The sequence below is a fragment of the Camelina sativa genome, chromosome 1, assembly GCF_000633955.1.
Source record: "Camelina sativa cultivar DH55 chromosome 1, Cs, whole genome shotgun sequence".
NCBI lineage: Eukaryota > Viridiplantae > Streptophyta > Magnoliopsida > Brassicales > Brassicaceae > Camelina > Camelina sativa.
This window is the reverse complement of record NC_025685.1, coordinates 4,814,865-4,833,889: the sequence shown is the minus strand read 5'-3', so window position 1 is coordinate 4,833,889 and position 19,025 is coordinate 4,814,865. Positions and strand designations below refer to the sequence as shown.

At 38.5% G+C, this 19,025-nt stretch overlaps 6 protein-coding genes across 9 annotated transcripts; 3 read left to right on the top strand and 3 right to left on the bottom strand.

Moving 5' to 3' along the window:
* On the bottom strand, window positions 33–2,362 carry LOC104775918. Of its 3 annotated transcripts, none has more exons than XM_010499885.1 (2): window positions 2,283–2,362; window positions 33–1,811 (listed from the first exon to the last, which is right to left on the bottom strand). In XM_010499885.1, the coding sequence occupies exon 2, from the start codon at window positions 1,804–1,806 to the stop codon at window positions 310–312; it is 1,497 nt and encodes a 498-aa protein (XP_010498187.1). In that variant the 5' UTR covers window positions 1,807–1,811; window positions 2,283–2,362; the 3' UTR covers window positions 33–309. The 3 variants fall into 3 exon arrangements, with proteins under 3 accessions (XP_010498187.1, XP_010498194.1, XP_010498203.1); XM_010499892.1 differs by having other exon boundaries at window positions 2,287–2,359; XM_010499901.1 differs by lacking the exon at window positions 2,283–2,362 and adding an exon at window positions 2,141–2,276.
* LOC104775908 (myosin-binding protein 7-like) lies at window positions 3,756–6,238 on the top strand. Its single transcript, XM_010499875.1, has 4 exons — window positions 3,756–3,870; window positions 3,987–5,454; window positions 5,545–5,591; window positions 5,812–6,238. The coding sequence occupies exons 2-4, from the start codon at window positions 4,081–4,083 to the stop codon at window positions 5,915–5,917; spliced, it is 1,527 nt and encodes a 508-aa protein (XP_010498177.1). The 5' UTR covers window positions 3,756–3,870; window positions 3,987–4,080; the 3' UTR covers window positions 5,918–6,238.
* LOC104704453 (F-box/kelch-repeat protein At5g38670-like) lies at window positions 6,569–7,576 on the bottom strand. Its single transcript, XM_010420542.2, has one exon. It carries the CDS (start codon window positions 7,574–7,576, stop codon window positions 6,569–6,571), a length of 1,008 nt encoding a protein of 335 aa, XP_010418844.1.
* Window positions 8,593–10,444, top strand: LOC104775899 (E3 ubiquitin-protein ligase PUB24-like). Its single transcript, XM_010499863.2, has 2 exons — window positions 8,593–9,016; window positions 9,308–10,444. The coding sequence occupies exons 1-2, from the start codon at window positions 8,671–8,673 to the stop codon at window positions 10,360–10,362; spliced, it is 1,401 nt and encodes a 466-aa protein (XP_010498165.1). The 5' UTR covers window positions 8,593–8,670; the 3' UTR covers window positions 10,363–10,444.
* Window positions 10,568–14,683, bottom strand: LOC104775890 (T-complex protein 1 subunit eta). Its single transcript, XM_010499852.2, has 14 exons — window positions 14,573–14,683; window positions 14,214–14,474; window positions 13,874–13,999; window positions 13,573–13,776; window positions 12,904–13,073; window positions 12,677–12,812; window positions 12,209–12,325; window positions 11,982–12,101; window positions 11,804–11,902; window positions 11,640–11,729; window positions 11,273–11,360; window positions 11,092–11,180; window positions 10,930–11,004; window positions 10,568–10,848 (listed from the first exon to the last, which is right to left on the bottom strand). Exons 1-14 carry the CDS (start codon window positions 14,585–14,587, stop codon window positions 10,765–10,767), a joined length of 1,674 nt encoding a protein of 557 aa, XP_010498154.1. The 5' UTR covers window positions 14,588–14,683; the 3' UTR covers window positions 10,568–10,764.
* Window positions 15,944–17,775, top strand: LOC104775874 (syntaxin-121-like). 2 transcript variants are annotated; one of them, XM_010499841.2, is made up of 3 exons: window positions 15,946–16,108; window positions 16,229–16,773; window positions 17,088–17,768. In XM_010499841.2, exons 2-3 carry the CDS (start codon window positions 16,290–16,292, stop codon window positions 17,546–17,548), a joined length of 945 nt encoding a protein of 314 aa, XP_010498143.1. In that variant the 5' UTR covers window positions 15,946–16,108; window positions 16,229–16,289; the 3' UTR covers window positions 17,549–17,768. The 2 variants fall into 2 exon arrangements, with proteins under 2 accessions (XP_010498135.1, XP_010498143.1); XM_010499833.2 differs by having other exon boundaries at window positions 15,944–16,773; window positions 17,088–17,775.

Sequence of the window (19,025 nt, the reverse complement as noted above, 5' to 3'; positions counted from 1 at the left end):
TTCACCATGTAAGAATACGAGGAAAACGAAGATGAACCTTACAATAAACACTTATCTCGTTAAATTGAACATCAACCTGGTGTTTCGTAAATTTACAGGTTGATCTTAGGAGAGCTTTAGGGAGAAGCATGAACAGAACCAGCGTTCGAATCTCACCATCAACAAGAGGTAAGAGACTAGTTTTACCTTGCTCTGGTCTATGGTCCAAAAAGACTATCGATTACCAAAAGATAGTAATAGAGCATCAGTCAACGTATCTAATAAGTATTATTGCCCCCACATTAATGGCTAAACTTTGCTAGATTGTTCTCAGTTAAAGGACGCACGGAGACAATGTGGGTGATAGACACAACAAATCGCATGTATAAGCTTTCTTCTTGGCCCAACGGCTAAAGCACCCATCTGCTTAAGCTTCTCCATTGTCAAATTCGCCATCTGAAACTTATTCATCCTCTGCTCTCTCAACATCCTCTCAAACTCTCTTCCCAATCCTATAGATCCAACCCATTGGTTCATTCCGCCTGCTTTCTCAACCTTCTTCTCCAGATTCAACACTCTCAGCTTCTCATTATCCATTACTACTGAGCTGCACATCACTCTAGGAAACCTTATGGGCTTGTGGCCCGCACGGCTCCTGTGAATCTCCATTCTTCTATCCGGATTCTTTCTACAATCTTGCAGTGATCTTCTTGGAGCTGAAGCTTTCCTGGTTGTGACATTGCGACCAATAACTATCTCTGGTTTGTCAACTGAGGTGAAATCAGGACAGGTCTCAGATTCCACGGCGTGAGCATGAGTAGTTTCGTGAGTAACCGCAACCAGGTCTCTCAGCTCAGTTTGTGGCTGCGAAGCCGCATTCTTCTGCAAAGTGCAATGTTCAATTACAGGAAGGGAAGGTACCACCGTGTGGAAGAAAGTAGCTTTCCGCGTCTGTTCTCTTATCTCAGCTTGTGATTGAGATGTTGCAGGTTCAGTTACAGGAAGAGAAGGTATCACAGTGTGAACAAGAGTAGCTCTGCGTGTCTCCGTTCTTGACTCAGCTTGTGATTTAGAAGTTTCAGGCTTGTGCTGCAAAGTGCACTGTCCAGGTACAGGAAGAGAAGGAAGTATTGTGTGAACAAGAGCAGTTTCGTGTGTATCCACTTGTGATTGAGAAGTTGCAGGCTTCTGCAAAACGAATTGTTCAGGTAATGGAAGAGAAGGCATCACTGTTTGAAGAGGCGTAGTAGTTTTCTGCGTATCCGCATTAACATCTCTTTTCTCAACTTGTAACTGAGATGTAGCAGGCTTCTGTAACGTGAAGCGTTCAGTTACCGGAAGAGAAGAAGACAGCACTGTGTGAAGAGGAGTAATTTTGTGGATCTCTGCAACACAGTCTCTTAACTCAACTTGTGATTGAGAAGCTTCAGGCTTCTGCAGAATGAATTGTTCAGGTAAAGGAAGAGCAGGTACCAGAGTGTGAGCAGGACTAGTTTCGTGCATATCTGCAATAACGTCTCTTAACTCAGCTTGTGAAACCGAAGTTTCAGGCTTGTCGAAAGTACAGTCTTCAGGCACCACAGTTTTATCACAAGTACTCTCTTGCGCATCCTCAACGCTGTCACTTAACTCAGATTCTAACTGAAAAGTTAATGCAGGTTTATCCAAAGTGAGATCTACAGGAGGAGGAAGAGAAGGCAAGACAATGATGATTCTCTGCTTTTTGACAAAGACCCAACCGTCTTCTTCTTCTTCTCCATCAAAACCAAACTTGAAAGGACCAGTCTTGCTCGGTTCCAACTGTCTCGGCCTTAGCCTTGCCATCATCAGACCTGAGATTATCAAAACAACATTGAGCTAAAAAAAAGGCAAACCAAGTTTCAATCACAGAAGTACACATTTGCTATCACAAGGAAGAACGCATAGAGAATTAGAGAAGTATGCTTCGAAAGACACAATCACAATAAGAAGAAACCAATTTTGTGTAAAACCCATCACTGTGTTAAACCCCATTTTCGAAGAATCGAAGCAAACAGAAGAACAATTTTGTAGTGAAGTAAACCAATTTCAGAACTTGGACTCTTCGTATGAATCAGAGTAACAGTAGCACAATTTTATGAAAGTGATTTTTAAGAAATTACAATCGAAACAAAAGACTAACCCAGTAAATGAGCGACGAGGAATAAACAAACCCTAGAATACAAAATCTTTCGTTAGCAGATAGAGAAATTGAGAGACCAGAAACATTTCGGAACAGAAGAGGGTGCTAAAAGCTTCAAGGGACAAATGTCAACGAGTCTTACCTACCCTCTGCGAGTGAGTGACGATGATGCTGACTCTCTCTCTCTCTCCGACCGGAGCTAACTTTTTTTCTTTTCCTTTTTTCGACAAAGGTATACACAATCCCAATATTGACTACCTTGTCCTTAACTATTACTAATTACAGTTTAAATATTTTTTTTGTTTGACTAAAGATATATTATTTAATTTTAAACCAATAGTAATTCATAATTTTAAATATTTTCAATGATTATTTCTCAAAATTTATAAAACATCAATCTTTATTGAACAGAGGGAGTAAGAAATTGGAGAAATATTGAAAATACGCATTTTGATATTCAAAGGCTAATTTAAAAAGCCTTTTCTTAACCGCTCAAAATGGTTTTGTATTATCAATTAAGAGTTGAGGTAAATTAAGAATTTTATCTTAAAATTTACATTATATAAGACTATATTTACTTTATATATAGATTAAAAAATAATTTTAAACACCATTTTACTTTGAAACAGATAGAAAATCTATGTTAATAAATCTTCTTATGCTTTTTAACTTATTAATGCAAATCATTTTATTGTGATCTAACTTGTAAGCTTAGTAAGATAATGAGATTCTAATTATCAACAATATGAGCATAATCAAAAAAAAATATAAATTATTCAAATAAATAAAGTCGATTTGAAACTACACAAATCCTTTTTGTACATAACAAAACCAATCTAAGAAAAAACCCCCCAAATTTGTGATATGGAAATGTATTTAAACCATGATTTTAGAGAATTTAATGGAATTTAGGAAATTTGGAATTTTAACAAAATTTAGGGAAGTTAATATGATTTTCTATAAAATTCTTTCACATCCCGCTTAAACCATGAGATTTAAATTTTTGTATTTTTAACTAAACAAATTTTCTCAAATCCTCTTAAAATTCATGATTGAATAACATAAAATTTGTAAATTTTATATAAATCACTTAAAATGTTAAGTTGAATATAGGGCCAAAATTCTAGGGTTGCAAGTCGCAACAAATCAACCCTAATGTAAAAGATTTTAAAAAAAATTAACAAAAAATATTGTGAATAAGTTTAGAATAAACAAATCAACCAAACCAATTTTTTACTGGTTTGTATTGGGCCTTCAAAACACACATCGTGAAAAAGTATCCAGTAAGTATAATAAATATTAAGGAGATCATGCCGCCATGTATTGTTTTTTCGTAGGTTTTTTTTATGACTAGTTCTCAGAGTCAAATCAAATCTGAACCGTCGATATTAAGCCAATAGCCCAATCCTGAACGTTGGTTCATTCAGAACATCGTCTCCCTCGTTTAAACCAAAAATAGTCTCTCTGACAACCAAAGAGAGAGAGAGTCTCAGAGACAGAGAAGAAGACACTCCATCAAACGCCTTCTTCCCCGTTTATTATAGCAAAAAAAAATAAAAAATAAAACAAATTTGATATTACGAATATTCCTTTTTTATTTTTTTTTCCTTTTTCGTTTAAGCGATTAATAAATAAATTAAAAAAAACGGAGAAGGAGAAGAGCGCGCAGAGATATTGATTTTGGTTATTTTCGATTATTTTTTCCTCTCCGATTTCTGAGTCGCCAAGGGGTATGTATGGTTTCCCGATGTTCTTTGTTCATTTCTTCCGATTGTAATTTCACGATTCCGAGAATTGAGTTTTTTTTTTTTATTGTTGTTGTTGTTGTTGTGGTTTGTCTCTGCAGAATTGGCTTCAGCTTGATGTTTATCGATTTAGGGCTTTAGTGCGATTTTAGGTTTCTTTCTGGTTGGTTGGAAAAAATCTCTGGGAATTGGAGAATGGAGACTCCTCCGATCAAATGTTGTGATTGTGATTGTGATTGTTCTTCACAAGGTTCATGGAATCGATCTATCAAGAGAAGACACGACGAATTAGTAGTCAAGGATCAACGTTTCTCTGTACCGGAGCTAGACGACCTTGACATGTTCTCTAATCCCAGAGTCCATATCGAGAACGAATGTGAACTACTACGCGAGACCGTTACCAACCAACAGGAGACGATTCAGCATTTGTACGACGAGCTCGAGAAAGAGCGTAACGCTTCATCTTCAGCTGCAGATGGAGCTATGGGTATGATTCAGAAGTTGACGACTGAGAAAGCTGCTCTCCAGTTGGAATGTACACAGCTTGAGCGTACCGTTAACGGCAGAGTGAACTACGAAAACGCTGAGATTGCCGCACTGGAAGATGTGGTCTATCAGAGGGATCAGATTATTCAGTCTCTTAAATTTGAAATTCAGGCTTATAAGCATAGGTTGATGAGTTACGGGCTCACCGAAGCAGAAGCTGGTGGTGACAAGAGCTTGCTTACTCGTTACCCGAGCAGCTTGATCGACACTAATTCTGAGTTTGACTTCCCTACTTATGACTACCCTCCTCTTAAGTGCAATATAAACGAGAACCAAGATCCTCTGGAGGCTGATATCTATGTTGCAGATGATGAAAACTACCCACCAGCTGATTCCCCTCATGGCCGAGAACATTTGAAGACTTTGGATCGTAGACTAAGCCAGATGGAGACTAATCCCAGCTTTATTCCGTTGAATGGTGATTTCTCGGGAGCGAGAGGGAGGGATGTTTCGGAGAAGGTAATGGTTGGTGAGAGTCCTAGGCATCAAAGACATGTTAGGAGGATTTCTCCCACTGGTTCAAGTTCACATTTGGGAACATCTAAAGAACTAAGACCTGATGTTTTTGTTGATTTCCCAAGGTATGAAAGCTACAGCTCTAAGAAAGTGGAAAATGCAGAGAACAATAATCATACTAAAGATGACTCGTCAGAGATAGGAGATGACATGAGTGATAGAGTTTATACCATTGATTCTGTCCATCACAGCAGTGTGTCTTATAGTGGCGGTGTAACTGAACAGAAGCTTGAGGATGGCACTTGTGATAGCAATGTGGTCTTATCGAGAGAACACGCAGATCTTGGTGATCCTGATATAACAAAACTATACATGAGGCTTCAAGCACTGGAGGCTGACAGGGAATCAATGAAACAGGCACTTGTCTCTATGAGGACTGAAAAAGCTCAAATGGTACTGCTGAAAGAAATTGCTCAGCATTTGTCAAAGGAAGTTGTTCCTCAACGGAGATTGCCTCTGCGTAAAGCATCTATTGCTGGGCCATTGTCTTTCACGCCGGTCTTTAAGGTGATTGGAAGCAACTTCTTTTAAACTTTTGTCTTGTTTTCTACTGTTCTCACTCTCTAACTTGTTCTTTGGATTATTATCCCTATGCAGTGGATCACATCTTTTGTTTCCTGGAAAAGAAAGGCTCGTCGAAGCAAGTAAGTAACCTGTAACAAACTTTGGAAGATTTTATCACAAAGAGTTAGGTGGTTTATAAAATCAAACCGTTGCTCGCTTGCATTATAATCTAGTCTTTTAATATATCCCAAAAGCAGGGACACTGTTTCACTTGATAGTTAGAAATCACTGTTGAATTCTAGGGAGCTGCTTCTGAAACTTGCGCTCGTCTCTAATCTCTATCCCAATGCAAATGTGCAGATACATGTTTGGAATGTCAGGAAACAACGTGGGCTTGCAAATGCTTCTAGAAAAAGTCCCTCGGTCACAAAAATGGCGATGTCTTCTTAGGAGCACGCAAGTGTGAAATAAATCCAGCACTTTCAAACAAACTAAATCACTCTCATGACACTCTAGAATTCGAAGCACATAATGTCTAATACTGATGGATTGGATTGCGAGGTAACATTTGTATGCCTTTCTTCAACTTGGAATTGGATTCTCATTCTTTCTTCATTGTGATGTGCGATATTCAATCTGTTTTCCCCCAATACTTCAACTGTTGTATAATAGAATTGGGTTGAAGAATGATATACCTCAGAGGCCATACAATCTTCGTATGGTTTCTAACTTGAATTGTTTCATTCATGGGTTTCTTTTTTCCAATATTTTATAGATCGATTCATCACAGACTGTGATTCACAGTAAGTTCTTTACTTCTTTTTGTGGTTGTGACCATCATAAGTCAATTACCACGTTTTTTTTCCTTTTCTTTTGCCTAATATGTTTGTATTTCTTAATACAACAGAAAGTGATCTTAATTTAAAAACTAGGAACCAGTAAATAAACTAAACAAGTACAAATCAAAGCACAATAATACTTCGTTACAGGTGAGCCTCCTTACTCCAAATGACTCAATTCCCATCTCCCAGGATTCCTTAATTTGTCCTCTCCTTTTTGGTCTATCACATAGACTTAAAAGAAGACAAAAGTTGAAGCCTTGCGACACATCCATCCATCAAACAGTAGCAGCAATAATACTGGTGAATTCATCAAATGCACTGGGTGTAAGGGTAAGCACATGATCAAACCACTCAACTTTCCCCCAAATTTCACAAGTTGCGCTGCTGCTGCGCCTTTCAAGCGCAATCTCGGCACACCAAATCTTCTTCTTACCGGTATAAATACAGATCGTCTGCCACCACATAACAGCTAGCTTTCCACCAAAATTAGCCAATCTAAAAACATAATCACGACGAAACGTGGGTAGTCCAACCAAACCCTGCAAAACTCTCCACCTTCGTGCCTGGATGTCATACCATCTGAATGATTCCGGAGAAGCCGAGTACACAACGTTATCTCTCTGGCAATAAGAATTAGGAAGCATGCCATAATACATTGATCGATTAGAGAGTACGTCCCATTTAGCTTCCTTGACATCGTAAACAGCCATCGTTTTATCAGCCACCACATGTAACTTTCCGTCAATAGATGCGCTGTGGCGGTCAAACATACCGACTGTCTGACGGCATGGGAAGGGCTGAGGATCCCAAGCTTGTGTTTTTGGGTCGAAAAGCGAGAACGAGTTCTTCAACAACTTCCAATTACTATTGGGGATTGGGATTGAAGCCAGAGCATACCCACTGGTTGTTGTTGTTGATGACTTATTCTTCTCCTCCTCCTCATCATTGTTGCTAGTTAGGGTTTGATGATGATCAGGTTTCCGGCAGAGGTTGAACCAACGAAAACCAGAAAAGCAGTTGAAGCACGCATAGAGACAACTCTCGGTGGTGCCCAAGAGTGACCTGACCTTGTAAAGCTCCGGTGAAGCTACGAGAGATCGAAAGCTCTTCGATACGAGGGATAGAATCGGATAGTACAATCTTGAGACGCGTGCGACGATGCTCATTGCCAAGTCATCGGGAAGTGAAGGGATTAGGGCCGATTCCGGCGTTGACGGCTTCTTCTTCTTCTTCGTCTTCGTAATCGTAGGCGGCGTTGTCTTCTTCTTCCTCTTACTCTTCATTTCCTTGATCGACCTCTCCTCTCCATTTGAGAACATACTGTACTCTCAGTGGGAAATAATTTAGGGATTTTTGGGTTCCCGCGGCTGGGGGTGTGTTGTTTACTCTTAAATAGAAGAAGATAACACCTTTGTTGGGCTTTATGGGCCGTTACAAAATTGTATTACTTTTTATTGGGTTCCTTATTCTCTTGAGTAGGTTTTGAGGTTTTTTTTCTTACATGCGTTTGGATATTGGACCAAACTTGCCCAATACCATATAGCAATTTGATTTTTTTTTTTTTAATTTTTTTTCGGAGAGAATCTTTCAACATATTGAAGGAGAGGAAGACTGAGTAAAAAATATTACATTTATTATTATGACGAGAATCACTTTTTTTTTTCTCGTTTATCTCCCAAATGGATGGGCTGAGAAATATAATTTTGATCCAGTTACAAAACAGGTTAATCGAAAAAGTTGCCGGAAAAAGGAAAAAAGCTCGGATCCTGCTAAAACAGTTCAGGCGTTTTATCTAAAAATTTATTATTCATCGGATCACTTAATAAAGAGAATCATCAGCATTGAGATTTCAAGACTGTCACACATCTCATATTTACACCAAATTACTGTCACTAACCAAGATGTGAAGAATCTTTTTTAGATTTTTGCAAATAAAAGAATTCACAATTCAACTTTTGATTCTCCAGGAAAAAAACACTGACTATGAATCATAGTAGCTTAGAGTCTCAAGGAAAACTATCATAACATCCATAGTCAGAGCATCCATTAATTAATCCATAGCATGAGAGTGCACATTCTTTGAATTGAAAAAAAAAAAAAAAAAATCAGTTATTAGGTGCATCATTTCATTGACAATTAAAACATACACGTGTCATGTGTTTAATAATGAATAATCTTTGTCTAAAAAACATATGTTAGTGGAAATTCAAAGCGTTGACAAATCAACAAATCTTCAGTCTCTCCTCAAGTAAACGGAGCCGCCCGCCACCTCTTACCTCCACCACATGTTTTTCTTCTTCTTCTTCTTTACTAATAAATAATAATATTCTCTAGTCTACATATATTATCATTACAAACTCATACGTTTTCTCGTCAAATGGATCATGAAGAGGAAGAAGAGGTCGAGATCCCTAATTACTTTATCTGCCCAATCTCACTTGAGATCATGAAAGATCCTGTCACGACCGTTTCTGGCATCACTTACGACCGCCAATGCATCGTTAAATGGCTCGAAAAGGTCCCCTCCTCTTGTCCCGTCACGAAGCAACCTCTTCCTTTAGACTCCGATCTTACTCCTAACCACATGCTTCGCCGTCTCATCCAGCACTGGTGCGTCGAGAACGAGACTCGTGGCGTCGTTAGAATCTCTACACCTCGAGCTCCTCCTGGCAAACCTAATGTCGTCCAGGAGATCAAGAATCTCAAAAAGTTCGGCCAAGAAGGTAGGAACCCGGTTATTTCGAATAACATGGTTATTTGTGTGGATTTATTTTGGTTCGGTTTGGAGCTACAAAATTACAAGTATATCGGTTTTGGATTAATAAATAATATCAATGGATTTAATAACTATTTCTGAGGAATTTAAAAAAAAAAAAAAAATTTGATGTAAACTTTAGCTATAGCTAGAGGTCCAAAACAAAACTAAATTACATGTTAAGGTTAGATCAAATTAAGTTCAGCACGGTTATCGGTTTAAGACTAACAATTTTGGTTTGGTTATTTAAATCGTACAGCCTTAGGAAGAGAAGATACGTTGCACAAGCTTGAAGTTTTGGCTATGGAGGGAAATAACAGGAGATTGATGTGTGAAGCTGGCGTACATAAGTCTTTGATCTTGTTCGTAGTCAAGTGCACTAGCGAAGAAGATGAAGAGGGACGACGTCATATCAAAGGGCTAGATGAGTCTCTTCGTCTTCTTCACTTGATCAGTGTTCCATCGAACGACGCAAAAACAATCTTGATGGAAGACGATCGAATCATGGAATCGTTGACTTGGGTTTTACACCAAGAAGACTTCTTCAATAAGGCGTACACAATCTTGCTCTTGAGGAATTTAACTGAATACACTTCCTCTCATATAGTGGAGAGATTGAATCCCGAGGTTTTCAAAGGGATCATAGGGTTTCTCAAGGATGTAGTAAATAGTCTTAACCGGACGAGCCCTAGCGTGAGAGATACGGTACAATCATCAAGGCCTAGCTTGGGAAAAACGGAACCATCGAAACTTGATCATACTTTGGTCATCAAACAAGCTGTGACCTCCGCGCTGATGATTCTTTTAGAGACTTCTTCGTGGAGCCGAAACCGATCGATCCTTGTGGATCTCGGTGCGATTTATGAACTCATAGAACTCGAAATAAGTTACGCGGACGAGAAGAGAATTACAGAACTTATGTTAGGAGCTTTGTCTCGTTTATGTTGTAGCGCAAACGGTAGAGCCGAGATCCTTGCTCATAGGAGCGGAATCGCGGTTGTGACAAAGCGGCTACTGAGGGTTTCACCTGCCGCAGACGATAGAGCTCTCTCTATCCTAAGCACTGTCTCAAAATTCTCGCCAGAAAACATGGTTGTGGAAGAGTTGGTAAACGTCGGCACAGTAGAGAAGCTCTGTAACGTTCTAAGACTGGATTGTGGTCTGAACTTGAAGGAGAAAGCTAGAGAGATACTTAAAGATCATTTTGATGAGTGGAAGAAGTTTCCATGTATTGATATGACTCTACTTACTAACCTTCTAAGCTCCTCACCCAAAGATCAACTCAACGAGTTTCACTCACGAGTTGGTGTTTAGCTTTCCTCTTGTGTACTCGGATCAAGAATATTTATAATCTGCCGGACACAACACATACTTAGAAACACAATTAAATTAAATACTCACGATAGAGATTTATATATTCAAGTGTACGCATTCAATAAATCCTCCATCGAACTATTATATCAAAAATAATGATGCATAGAGCTAAGCGATACAGATATATACTTGTCAAGATCTGATCAAGCAAAAGTAATTCCTTAAGTGTAACCAAAACCACTCTAAAACTTCTGTTTCACAGATTGTATAGACAGACATAACCAACAAGTAATTCTAATTGAAATACACACACCCAATAATAGCCTTCTTAACTCCAAAACCAAAATTCAACAAAATCGAAATTAGAGGAGAATCCCACAAGGTTGGCCTAAGAGACAGAGCTTATCGCCTTCGCATTCCACGGCCACGACCTCCACCGCGTCCTCTACCCATTGCACCTGCAGCATCTCCCTGTGCGCTCTCCGACTGCAATTTACAACAATTATCAAAACAATATATACACATTATCACAACATACAAAAGAAAATGACAGCATGTGTTATATACTTTAGGGTTCTTCACAGTTTCGTCCACACTTAGAATGAGGCAAGCCGCTTCAGTCGCAGCATTTATTGCGTTGATCTGCCAGAACAATGGAAATCAAACTATCAATAAACTTTTCAATGGCACAACGACAAGACAGTGGAATTTAATAGAATCTTGAAATACCTTCACAACTGCTGGTTCCCAGACGAAGTTAGCAAAAGAATCTGCTATTCCACCAGTATTAATGTCCACTCCATAAGAAGCTCCTTCACCTGTTATAACACAGATATCATGAATGATATTAAGCAGCTGCCCATCAAAAGATTAATATATCAAGCTTGTGATATAGTGAGAGAAGGCTCACCGCTTTGCATGGCGTGTTTTTGTCTTAGTTTATTTAAGACATCAGTTGCATCAAATCCAGCATTGTCACATAACTGTCGTGGAATAACCTGTAGTACCACCACAACCAGTGTGAATTTAGATATTTGTGTATCATATGTAAACCAACAAATTTCAGATCCCGGGGGTCAAAGATCCTTCTTAGTTGTTTACAAAACTCCTATTATACAAAACAAGCGAACAGAAAATATGTGTTCTCTGTAATGCTTAATAACACAGAACACTCCGAAAACTCCTTTTCTTTATATGCCCATATAAGTCAGAATTGTGAGAATTTCAGAAATTAATAGGCACAAAAGAAAAATATCCAAGCCAACCAGGAAGTGTACCTCCAGAGCCTTTGCATAGGAGTTGATGAATAGCTGTGACTTCCCAGCAATTGTTCTAGAATGCTGCCTCAGATACTTGCTTATCTCCATCTACAACCAGGAGGAAGGATTCAACCCTACATGCAAAACATAATACTGAACCAAAGTGAATGGAGGACACTTACATCTATAGCTCCACCTCCAGGAACAACAGTTGAGTTCTTCACAGCTCTTCTCACAATCATAATCGCATCATGTAAACTCCGCTCAGCTTCTTCGATGAACTGCCATTAATGTTTCAAAGGAATTCATATTTATGCTGATTAGTTTATATTCATGAAGCTTCCAATATCTGACGTATACCTGATCAGCTCCACCACGGAGGACAATTGTTGCTGTACGGCCTGAAGGGCAACCACTGAATATGTTAAACCTCTCCCCACCAACTTGTTTTTCCTCGAAAATCTCACAAGTTCCAAGAACCTGCATAGATTAAAAACAACCTTTGATTCAGATGAATGAAATCAACAAGTCACTGAAAGCTAGTAAGCCTATCCAATAGCAAGCAAAGAAAATCATTTTTCACGGGCCTCATCTATTATGTTGTTAACACTTGTCTGAACTGTTCCTCCAGCTGCAGCAGCCACACGGTTAAGATCTTCTTCTGCCACACGACCAGCACAGAATATATCACGATCCGCAAAATACTGCAACAAAATGCCAAGTAAAACACATCAAGCACTCTTGAGTAATACGAAAATGAACACCAAATTGCAAGGTACCGTAGTGAACAATATCGATTGACAAAAGCAAACTTATTCATAGGTTTCTGAGGAAAATACACTAACAAACGAACATACAACTGCAACTTTGAAGTGTTGCTCATGCTTAATAGTCTTATACTGAGAATTGCAAGAGTATTAACCTACCAATGTAATCATGCTTTTAAGTTGCCAAATGATTTTACAAGAAATACAGATAGACGTCAGTATTCAGCCTGACTATGCAAGCACATCCTCCAGTAGATGAGAAGAATAGAAAAAAAGATATCAACAAACCTGAGTAGCTAGATCACCAATAGCCAGTCGAGAAAGAACAACTTTTGCTCCACTCTCAACACATTTGTCTAGCTTGTCATAAATGATATTCCATTCCGCATCAACTATTGACTGGTACTGTGATGGATCTGACAGCCTGTGAACAAAGGGTGGCGCCAAGTCAAATAAGGCGAAAAGATGCTTCATTGTAGGGGGAAAAAATCAACATAAAGAGTCAGAATGCCAACCTAATTTCAGCGTTTTCTTTCTCAGATTTCAACTCCAATTCGATGTTAAGCAAGAGAATTTTGGGGCTAAGAAATTTCTTTGGCTGTTGCTCAAAACCCGCATATGAGAATGTCTTTTTGAAAGCTACACCATCAACGAGGAAAGAGTCTCTCATATTGCCACCAGGAACCTGCAGAGAAAATCATGACATTAGCTTAGATGCATCATTAACCTGGCTTTACAGTATAGGCACAAATGGGATGTCAATAACTTGACTTGGATCTTGAAGAATCTCAATCAAAGACAACATGTTATAGAAGTCAATCATATGGACCCTGTAGCACTAAGCCAATTCACACTTCCCCGAATCTAACTGGACTTAGGAAATGATGCAATGAATAGAGGCAGAATGCAGCAGATAGGCATTTGTGGTACAAGAATGCGACTAGAAAACTGCTTGTTAACAAGAAAATACTATCTTAACGGATTGCAAAAGCCATATAGAAATCCATTATTGTGTAAAATTGAAGTCCAACAATAAACAGAACATATAATTAGTTTGGACATAGATAAAAAACCATGAAACATTTTTTGACATAATATGCAAAGTCAGTTTAAGACATTCCCACAATTCCTAAGAATGAAAGAAACACAACAGATTTGAAGTATAAAAACAAAAATGAGTTTACCTTCTTGATCCCAATAAGATTTAGCCTGTCGTCATTCCCAATAGCCATTACAGCATCAACAACCATTGTAGCAAAAAACTCCTTTTCCCCACCAATAAGCTTAGATGAAAGAGTAGTAGCAGCACATTTAGCCAACAAACCTTTCTTCTCCTCTACACTCTTCCCCTCGATGCTAACAGCGAGTGCTTTAACCTTCTCAATTGCCTACATCAATAAAAGAGTAGTGATTTTAAGGTGTTAAAAGATCCAACAATTAAAAAAAAGGCTTGTAATTGTACTAACGAAAAGAAAAAGTACAAACCAAAGTGCAAGCAGTGCGGTAACTCCTGATTAAATTCTGAGCGTGAACACCATCCTCAATAAATGGCTTAGCCTCCTTCAAAAACTCTGCTGCAAGAAGAACAACAGTAGTTGTCCCATCACCCACCTATAACCAAACAACAGAACATTCAAAGTTCATAAACTAAATCACGCATTCTAAGATCTGAATACTGGATCGGACTTAATTTAAACAGTGGAGATCCAAGATTTGGATCAGTAATTAGCTCAACATCAGAATAGGGCACACAAAATTCAATTGGGAAAGTTTTTTGAAAAAAAAAACGAGATTGGGAAAAAAAAAAATCGAAATCAAAAAAGACCTCAGAGTCTTGGGATTTGGCGATATCGACGAGGATCTTAGCAGCAGGATGAACAATATCGAGGAGCTTCATGATGGTAGCACCATCGTTGGAAATGGTGACGGATCCTTTATCGTCGTGAATGAGTTTGTCCATACCTCGTGGCCCGAGCGTGGTTCGAACCACATCTCCAACCGCCGTGCAAGCGTTGATGTTGCTCAGTAGCTGTGCTTTCCCCTGAGAAGTGTCTGTACCTTCCTTCAACAGTATGATCTGCGGTTGCTGCTCACGAATCCAAACCAAAGTAGCGACGCGTCAGTCAGTGACTTAGACATATATGTATGTAAAGTATAGAGAGAGAGAGTGTAGATGCGACTTACCATCATCGACGCCATTGTCGATGCGTGAAGAGAGCTTCGTAGATTTGAAGAAAGTGAGAGAAATGGAGCAGAGAGAGAGAGAGAGAGTTAGGGTTTAGGTCTTGTGTTATAAAGGAGCAACTAGATCGACCGATGTTCTTAGAACCGGACCGGCCGGTTGAACCGATAATTTGACCCAAAACGCAGCGTTTATGGCCCCGACAAACAAACCCCTCTTTTGGAAAATTATAAATTAGCTAGTCAGAAATTTCTCCTTTAACTTAGTAGAACCTTCAAGATTTATTCGTCTTTTAAAAACTCTGTTTTAAAAACCATCCTGAAGATTCACTTCAGAGATCGTTATCGGGATAAAAGTGCTTTCTGTTGTTAATTGAATGATGCGATTACAAAGTTTAGATAGACTACTAAAAGAATCTATACAAAGATCTAAAACAATATATCTACAACTGAACAAACTCCGAAGCTTGTGGAACAACAACTTGTAACTTCTTGTTACCTCATTATCCGTTTAATACATCCCCGTTATAGTATGTTTATCAAAATTCCTAAGTGTTTTTTTGCCGAATCATATAACTTGTCCCTTTACTTCGGCTCAAAGTACAAACGAAATTGTAATTAGACTAACTCATTCACAAAACAAAAGGGTGAGAGATTGAGAATGACCGAGTCATCACATGCTAAAATAAAGGAGAAGTTAGTTTGTGGCCGGAGAGAAAGCTGCCTCTTAAGGATGATACGGTGTACCATTCTCCGCGTCCAACTACACTCCTCACTTCACCTTTCTCTCGGTGGGTCGCTTTTAGAAACATTAACATAAGTGATAGCAGACTCTGAGATATATATTTGACGATTAAAACAACATTGTTTGACGATATGAGAGACTGTTCTCATAATTAGTTAGTTTAGTTCGCATTCTATCCATTATGAGATTATTATACAGAAATTGCTGTTGGCATAGATTCGTTGAGAGATTGTTATGATTATGATTGACATAACGACTACAGACCATTAACACTTGAATCATAACATGTTTGCTTTATAAATTGTTGTTTTATATATGTATAGACTTTTAACACTTGAAATAAGAGAAGGGATTTTTTGGGAAACCACCAAGACCACACACAGTGAAAACGCGGGCAGCAGATTTCTGTAGCTTCGGAGACTTGAGCACAACAACGCTCTTGAAAGTAACCGTGTGTATAATGTTCAGTTAAGCCTATGCACCATTGCATGTCGCTTTCAAGAGTATGACCACCAAGGCAATGGAAATCAATGGAATCATCTTCATGTTTTTTTCTTTCTTTATTTTTCCAATTTAGTACTAAATGAAATTGCAATTTGTTTCCTTCCATACGGGACAAGGCACTAGACACGCTTTCACTTTCAACATCACCTTCCCTTCTCCGCCATTGCTACTTTCTGAGAAGCTTCCAAGTCAACCCATAGAGACTTGCTTATTTGACCTCTTCTGCTGGCTTACCTTATACAATCCTCCTTTTGGACTTTTCAATAAAACCGTCTTTGTTGATTCAATCAGTACGACTTCTCTCCTCCTTCCTTCCTTCCTTCTTTTAAGTCTTTTCCTTTTTGTCTTTCGTTTTCCGATCTGAAATCTCTCTCGATTTTGATTTCTTCAATGAACGATTTGTTTTCCAGCTCGTTCTCACGCTTCCGCGGCGGAGAACCATCTCCTCGCCGAGACGACGGAGGAGTTCAGATGGCGAATCCCGCGGTGGGATCAACCGGCGGTGTGAACCTCGACAAGTTCTTCGAAGACGTTGAATCTGTGAAAGAGGAGTTGAAAGAGCTAGATCGGCTCAACGAAACACTCTCTTCCTCTCACGAGCAGAGCAAGACGCTTCACAATGCTAAAGCCGTTAAGGATCTCAGGTCTCAAATGGACGGCGACGTTGGAGTCGCTTTGAAGAAGGCCAAGATGATTAAGGTTAAACTCGAGGCGTTAGATCGCGCCAATGCTGCTAATCGTAGTCTCCCTGGCTGTGGACCTGGCTCTTCCTCCGATCGAACCAGGACCTCTGTCCTCAACGGTCTCAGGAAGAAATTGAAGGACTCTATGGATAGTTTCAACCGTTTGAGGGAGCTCATCTCGTCCGAGTATAAAGAAACTGTACAGCGGAGGTACTTCACCGTCACCGGCGAGAATCCTGACGAAGGAACCCTAGATCGACTTATTTCCACTGGTTCGTTTACTCGTTTCTTCCATTCATATCACTTCCAGATTCATCTACAACTAGAACCATCATCTAGGTTATATACATACTGTACTTCAAGCCTTACTTTGAGTTTGGATGATGAACAACTGGTTTCAGAATAACTGATTCAAGCCTTTGTGAAGAACAATAACTTCTGAATTTTGCATTAGTCTATGAAAATGGATTTGTAGCAGGAATTGTGCTACTTCTTAGTTGCTTAGAGCTGCAATTGATATCTGAGAACTAGACATGTTGTTACTCTTTGACATATTGGGCGATTTTTGCTACTGTTTCTGTTGCAGGAGAGAGTGAGAGATTCTTGCAGAAAGCAATACAAGAACAAGGAAGAGGAAGGGTGTTAGACACCATTAACGAGATTCAAGAAAGGCATGACGCTGTTAAAGACATCGAGAAGAACCTCAGGGAGCTTCACCAGGTGTTTCTAGACATGGCGGTGCTGGTAGAGCACCAGGGAGCTCAGCTCGATGACATTGAGAGCCATGTGGGCAGAGCCAGTTCTTTTATCAGAGGCGGAACTGAGCACCTACAAACCGCTCGGGTTTACCAGAAGAACACGCGGAAATGGACATGTTACGCCATTATCATTCTCATCATCATCATTATAGTTGTGGTTCTTGTTGTTGTTAAACCATGGAACAGCGGAGGTGGCGGCGGTGGTGGTGGTGGCGGTAACAGTGGAGGAAGTCAACCAACTTCAGGGACACCACCAAGTCCTCCTCAGGCGAGGCGTCTATTGCGTTGAAGTTGAGTTTCGTTATTTGCAAATATATTCTTTCTTTGAACAGCTTTTTAATCAAACCAGCTTTGTGTTTCTACTTTCTAATGCTGGTTTGTTGTTAATCTCCCTTTGATTTGATTTTTTTGTGAAAGAAATTAAAATTTGGGTTAGATGAGAAATATTTGTAGAACATTCTCTTTGTATCTATGTTTGCTATATGGGTTATTTTTACTTTGTGATTTCAGGGTTTATCGTTTATTGTTCTATTTGATTGAAGCATTTCGAACCAAACAAGGTTCTAGTATCAACCGGTAACACAAAAACTATACAGAATTAGTCTTAGGCATTTTCCAAGTGAGAGCGTGATACTATATCTAGAATTTGGTATTAAGATTTGTTCTGCTCTCTGAGAGAGAGGATCACTCTTTCGGTTGTGTTTGTCTTTGTCATAACACATTTATTTTGCTTCCAAAGCTTTTCAAAGTAATTAGTTAGTGATCCTATACGTCACTTCCTATATGTCCTCTTTCGGCCATGAATTATTAATCAGTTGCGGTGTCAACAGCGACGACCTTAGCGAGGAACGATAATAGAACAATGAGGATGTCATATTAACATAAAACACATCCAATTTTATAATACATAGTAGAACAATATATGAAGTCAACTAAAACGTCTTAAACTGTCTAGTGGCCTACTAGATATTTTAGACACTAGTACCGTTCAACTACACCTCAGCATTCCAGTTCCAGGAAATTCCTTAAAACTATAACTATGAAACTACGGAAGTACAGAACATAGAAAGGGTCAAAACAGAAAGAAAAAAATATACTGTCTAGAAAACTGTATAAATGGTAATATAAAACATAAGATGAAAAAATAATAGTCAACTTCTTTTTGTACATAATATGGTAATATATTTATTTATTTATCTGTATGAAAATATTAAAATGAACCTTAAATTGAAGACTATGTATAGTCAACAATTAGTTTCGAAAATAATTGTCAAACACTACCAATTAATATGATTCACAACAATGAAAATAATGTGGTCAATATAAGTATTAGCATTAAATATTGATAAAATAATGAATTAAATTAATTTCCTATATTGATTATGACCACAAATTTGGAAAGGAATTCAATTTGAATGTGCAAATAATTTAATTCCATTTGAATTCCATTTAACAGCACAACCACATAGATATTTGAACATGTTGGTTGTTTGATCCGGGTTTTAGTTTTGGTTTTTAAAGAATAAATAATGTAAACACCAAACAAAATCTAATATAGTATGGTACAATTAAAATTTAGCTTTGAATAAAGTTCTTAATAGATTGTATTTACTCCTTCATTTTGGTTCAAAATTGGTTAAGGCTGATATTTTTAAAATAACGATTATAACCAAACCAAAGGAATAATTTCACTTTTTGAGTTGATATTTTTAAGTTGATCGAAAAGGTTCGGTTTAACTTAAAAGCACAATTAACATTCCATACTT